Here is a 5,759-nt window from a genome sequence, read left to right as displayed (position 1 = left end):
TGTGGGTGGCGAGTATACATCGTCCCTGCTTGCTGGCACGGTGTGGCATTTCCCGTCTTCTAGCATGTCTTGCAAAATCCTTGTGAGAAGCAAAGAGACTACCTATCGGTCATCGTCGTCATGGTAGATGGAGATGATGGTGATGAAGGCCCTACAAGAAAATTCATCAATGGAGTTTGAACACGACTTTGACCATCTGGCTTCGCTCCACAAGGCGCACTGGTGTAGGTGGAGATGTGTGTCAGTTGCACCGGTGGCTGATGTGCGAGGAGGCGTGCAATGTGGCCGACACAACTCGAAGTGCCATGGTTCAAGTCTTGAGGGACACATATTTGGGTTCTTATTATTAAAAAAACACTATATGAACTTCTTCTACCGTATTCATTTACAAAAAGTGTCATTGATCCAATATTTCATGGTGTGCCCTGCATCAGGGTTCAACACCCATCATAAAAGTGTCTATGATGGTGGATTTGGCGATTTCAAGCCACCCGATGTGAAGGATTTAGCTCCTGACCCTTGCGTTGTTTACCTCGGGTTCGGTAGTGCGCGATGGGGGTGTATCTACATATGTGCATACAATGATGTTTTTTTTTTCTTCGTGAGTCGCTGGTCACTTTGTCGGGATATCTTTCCACTATTTAATAGTAATATGGTTGTGTGCAATAGGAATGTTTTAACTAGCTCTTGACATTGTATTGTTGCATAGGCCAGATATATGCTGGACTCACCTTAATATTAGTACATATTGGAAAATCCCAACTAAATAGACCCCTGGAAATCTGAGTTACCTTTTTCTTAAGACAAGAGAAATATCCACACCACTTTCCAGGTACGTACGAGGGTGGTCAATGCGTTCGGTGCCGGTGCACACGACTATATTCCTCCAGAGCGTTGACGAATACAGTGCGGTGGGCTCTGCATTTTAACTCGACACGTAGAGTTCTGCAGGCAATTCGGCCTAACCTACGCCCCTGCAGGCCGGCGCTATCAAATCAACAAATACCACTCGTATACTAATACCAGTATAGTATACATCTACGCATAGTATACTCGGTAGTGTTGATTTAATCCTGGCGATCGAAGTCGAGGCGAGCGAGACAAGCAACAGTACTCCTCACATCAGTGGAGTCGTCTTCAGCTTTCGTCCCCTCACATGCCCACGCCATCATCATTCTTCCCCTCCCTTTACGCACTCCACACTTCCCTTCTACTCCTCCCCTAGCTCCCTCCTTGTCGCAGATCAACACGCTCGATTCCGGCCATCATAGTTCATTTGAAATCAGTCGTCCTTCCCTCCCCCTGCATATTGCCTCGAGCCCTTGACCAAGAAACTGTCCAGAAGAAATTTGAGCCGCGCATGGCATTCTCCCAGTCAGAAGCAGCACGGCGAGCTCTCCGGGAGCTGAGTGAGTGAGCAGTGAGCACTTCCCAGACAGGCAACTAGCCAGGGAGAGAGCCAGGCGTTCGTTCCGAGCTTTCCGACCCAAAGCTGCTGCGTTCTTGGGCAGTGGCACGAGCTGTCAGCTTTTTGTTTTGTTTTGTTTCTTCTTTCACTTCCAGTCCCAGAGAAAAAGCACATCTTCTTTCTGCTCCCGCAGTCTCGCTTCTCTTCCACTCGTAGTTCTCGCGCGGCAATCTCGATCCTACTTACGCGCCGAAACGAGGGGAAAGAAATGAAATTTGGCAGCTGCCGTGATTTTCTCCTACTACTTCCCATCCAGGCCGCGTCCAGCCGATAATCCCCACTACCCCGCCTCCGCCGGGAATCACGATCCGCTCAACGGATTCCCTTCCGTCTTCACAGCGGCCCATCCAAATTCCATAAATTGGGGGCGCCTCCTTTCCAAGATTTCTGTGCGCTCCTGCAGTGGTGGTCAGCGGGGAGCCATGGAGTGGGACAAGGCCAGCTCCGCCGCGGCCGCTGGCGCCGCTGCGCCGGCGGACGAGACGGGCGGAGCGGGGGAGGCGCTGGGGTACGTCAAGGTGATGACGGACGAGCAGATGGAAGTCCTCCGGAAGCAGATCTCCATCTACGCCACCATCTGCGAGCAGCTCGTCGAGATGCACCGCGCACTCACCGCGCACCAGGACTCCATTGCAGGTCCGTCTGTACACATGCTTGCCGTTGTTGGGTTCGGTTTGCTCTTTCTTTCTGCATAAAGGGTGGAAAAGTCTCTCTTTCTTTAATCAAGGACGCGGCCTTGTTTCTTTGTGAACAATAAGTTCAGATGTTACGGGTTACTGTCGGATCTGTAAAAGCACTAGTAGCGCTATCTGTAGAGTTAGAGTTAATATAATTTTAACTATACTTTACGATTTCTCACAGATTTTAGTTTTTGTCACTTAATGCATGACCAAACCCCCACACATTTCATTACCGTTCTTGTCCACATTTCTATTGCTGTTCTTGTCCATGCTAATACAACGTTCAGTCTTTTGTTTTTGACTGGTGATGAACGGGTGAAAATACCATTTGACTAATTGCTCTGTTCATGCCAGTAGATGGTAGTATGCATCATCCTTTGGGATTAGCTTTTAAAGGTTGATGATTGCAATGATAATGCAGGGGACGGGCAGTAAGATTTTGCTTTATGGCATGTCATTTTCTGTCATTAATTATGCAGGGTCCTATTAATGTTTCTTCTTTGTTTAGCATGCTCATAACTCTTCGTAATAGTAACTGACAACCTCCTGATTAGTGTAACGGGACATTTCAGAGATTGTGTTGTTAGGCCAATGAAAGCACTGCATCACTAACCTGAGTTATAACTTGCAAGCAAACACTCAATTGGTTGGAGTTTGTGGCTACAGCCCTTTTTTTTCTCTCTCTCAAACAAGCGTCAGAACAAGCATTGTTGAATTGGGAGAAAAAACTGAAATGGCATTAACAAGAGCAAAAGCCTAACCATAAAACCCTGCAAACAAACAAAAAACTACCAATAAAGAAGACTAAAAACGGCTAAGAACAAAACTTCCAAATTTAGACTAGCAGTGGAAACTGGAGAGGGTAGGCATGGATATCAGGTTTCTCAGTTCCCTTGCTCCTCTTGCAGCTAACACATCACACAGTATTCTAGAAAAAATAGAATTAAATTCTCTTACTGTAATCACTGCAGGATTTACCACACAGATCGCCGCAAAACCTTACTACCTGCAACCATGTATTTGTTATTACCATGTTCCTTGTGAGGTGAACTGAATACTACCATAGAAAATACAGAAAGGGCCAGATCATCAATTTGATGACTTGTTAGGAAGTTGCCAATAGGTTGGCCCACACTATGCTTTGGAAGTATCTCACTTAATGTAGTCCATATTTTGGAATCTTCTAATTTGTTTGGTCCAGGTCATATTCATGGGTATGACCTTGTTATTTATCTTACGCTGTACAAACACTGTATGATCAATCACCATGGGGCGTGGGCAGTCTATGTGTTAAGTTTTAATAGTGGGGGCTCGAGATTGGTGCTTGAACGTTGCAAATAAATGAAATAGAGCCAATGATGCATATGTAGTGACACAAGATTGCCACGTGGGACCGATTGCTATGCTGTTGCCATGTTCCCATGTGCTCCCCTATTGCTCCACAATTTTCTGCTATTCTGTGGAATGTAAGCTTGACATGCAGGAACCTCATAGCATGGTACTTGTCTGATTATATTTCTACTGGGTCAAAACTCTTTCTTATTCTCCCATTCTAATAATTTTTTTTATCAATCACGTATAATTTGCACCCCTTGTCCATTTCGTAGCGGAACATTAGTTAATACTACTTCATATCAACTAACTTTCCTCTTCAAAACTTGAGCATGTTCTTTCAATTAGCAATTTGTGTGAACTTATTGATATAGAACAACATTGATTTCTCCTAATAACCTAATGGCCTTACCGATTTTTTTCATCTTCCTAGGATTTTCTTAAAAAAATATTCATCTAATACCGCTAAAAAAATTGTGCTTTTATGGTATGCTCCCAAAACACAGAGCTGCTAGTGTGGATAGGTTCTTAAAACATAGTTTGCTGAGCCTTCTCAAATTTTCTCTTGGTCTATTCTACTGTATCTTTTGTTGACAGAACAGTCAGCTCCTTTTGTAGTCAGCTGATATTTCTTTTTTGACAGGTATGAGGCTTGGTAATCTGTATTGTGATCCTCTAATGGTTCATGGAGGCCACAAGATCACAGCGAGGCAGCGATGGACACCAACCCAGATGCAGCTGCAGATCCTTGAGAGCATTTTTGACCAAGGAAATGGAACACCAAGCAAGCAAAAGATCAAAGATATTACAGCGGAGCTCTCACAGCACGGCCAGATCTCAGAGACTAATGTCTACAACTGGTTCCAGAACAGACGTGCAAGGTCGAAGCGGAAGCAGGCAGCTTCTCTACCAAATAACGGTGAATCTGAAGCGGAGGCAGACGAGGATTCCCCAACTGAGAAGAAGCCTAAATCAGATGAGCCACCTCAGCAGACCATGGCTGCGAGGTCTCACAATCCTGAAAGATTCTCAGAGATGCATCATCACTTCGACACAGGTCATGAGCATGGCACGATGTATGGATCTACCAATGACAATAGCTCGAGGTCGTCAGGCAGTTTGGGCCAGATGTCCTTCTACCAGACCATCATGTCGAACCCAAGTATGTTCAACAAATACCATCTCTTCACTGTATAGTACTACCTCCGTCCCAAAATATAAAATGTTTTGGTAAGCTATTTTACCCTACCAAAACGTCTTATATTTTAGAACAGAAGAAATACAACATAAAATTTCATAGAAGCCAGTGAATCTGATATTGGTTGATATGTGTAGGAATGGACCAGCTCTTGGGGAAGGCGGAGACCTCCGGGAGCTTCTCCCAGCTCCGGCAGGGTGGAAGCTTTGACATGTACGGATGACATGGCAAATCTGAATGACACGGCGTCCCTGTAAAAAAAAGTGAAAGTTTTCAACATGCGCTTGTTTTGCTCACATGAAGTGAGAAATTTGCGTCGGTAGTAGCATCTATGTGTTGGTTATCACGGTCTTGTTGACCTCCTCAGTTGAGTAATTAGCTTGAGTGAAATGTGTTTTCTCGTGGAAATAGTTTTGAGAAGCTAATATATAGTGTTTGTCCTTAGGCTACATATTCTTCAAGCGTTGGTGATCAGTCTCACGGTTTGAATTTGTACCCTAAAATGGTAGGCTGGTTTTATATTCGTTTCCATGTCACTTTAACCATCAGAAGTAACGCTGTTTTATTTACCCACAACCGTTAGAGCTAACGCTGTTTTATTCTTGAAGGCGTCGCTTTTGAAGAGTCTGATTTTCAGGTGTTGTTTTGGTGGTGGTTGTATTACTGTTGCTAAGGTTGTGATACTGTAGCGGGATTTTTATTTCTTAGTTTTTTTTGGCTGTGTGCATCCGTAATGTTTTAGGGCATTGCGTTGTTGCAGAGGCTGGGTGTAATTGGTATCCTTCGATATTAATATATTTCTTCGAAAAAAAGTGACACTCACTTGAGTTGAAACCAGAGATGAATCCACAGGGTTTCCAGCCAATCATGCTTATAAAGATTTAGTTAGCGTTCATCAATTTCACTTGTCAACAGTGTCTATTAAATTATTTTGAAGGGGCCATGGCATTACAACTTTGCTGCTTTTTCGGCAAGGTACCAGCATATAAAAGGAGATCATTGTGCATTGCCAATCAGCTTCACAGGAGCCCAGCCATGTGTTCTTCCAAACATTTCTTTTGCCACACAGTTCAACCTCTTA

The 5,759-nt window shown here is 44.2% G+C and overlaps 1 protein-coding gene across 2 annotated transcripts; it reads left to right on the top strand.

The window, feature by feature from the left end:
• The first annotated feature begins 1,109 nt into the window (after positions 1-1,109).
• Positions 1,110-5,129, top strand: LOC127344810 (WUSCHEL-related homeobox 8). Of its 2 annotated transcripts, none has more exons than XM_051371144.2 (3): positions 1,110-2,104; positions 4,124-4,710; positions 4,816-5,129. In XM_051371144.2, exons 1-2 carry the CDS (start codon positions 1,891-1,893, stop codon positions 4,675-4,677), a joined length of 768 nt encoding a protein of 255 aa, XP_051227104.1. In that variant the 5' UTR covers positions 1,110-1,890; the 3' UTR covers positions 4,678-4,710; positions 4,816-5,129. The 2 variants fall into 2 exon arrangements, with proteins under 2 accessions (XP_051227104.1, XP_051227103.1); XM_051371143.2 differs by having other exon boundaries at positions 1,113-2,104; positions 4,124-4,642.
• Positions 5,130-5,759: the final 630 nt, after the last annotated feature.

Source organism: Lolium perenne, chromosome 3 (genome assembly GCF_019359855.2).
Source record: "Lolium perenne isolate Kyuss_39 chromosome 3, Kyuss_2.0, whole genome shotgun sequence".
NCBI lineage: Eukaryota > Viridiplantae > Streptophyta > Magnoliopsida > Poales > Poaceae > Lolium > Lolium perenne.
The sequence above is the reverse complement of the archived record's forward strand: the minus strand, read 5'-3'. Positions and strand labels throughout refer to the sequence as shown.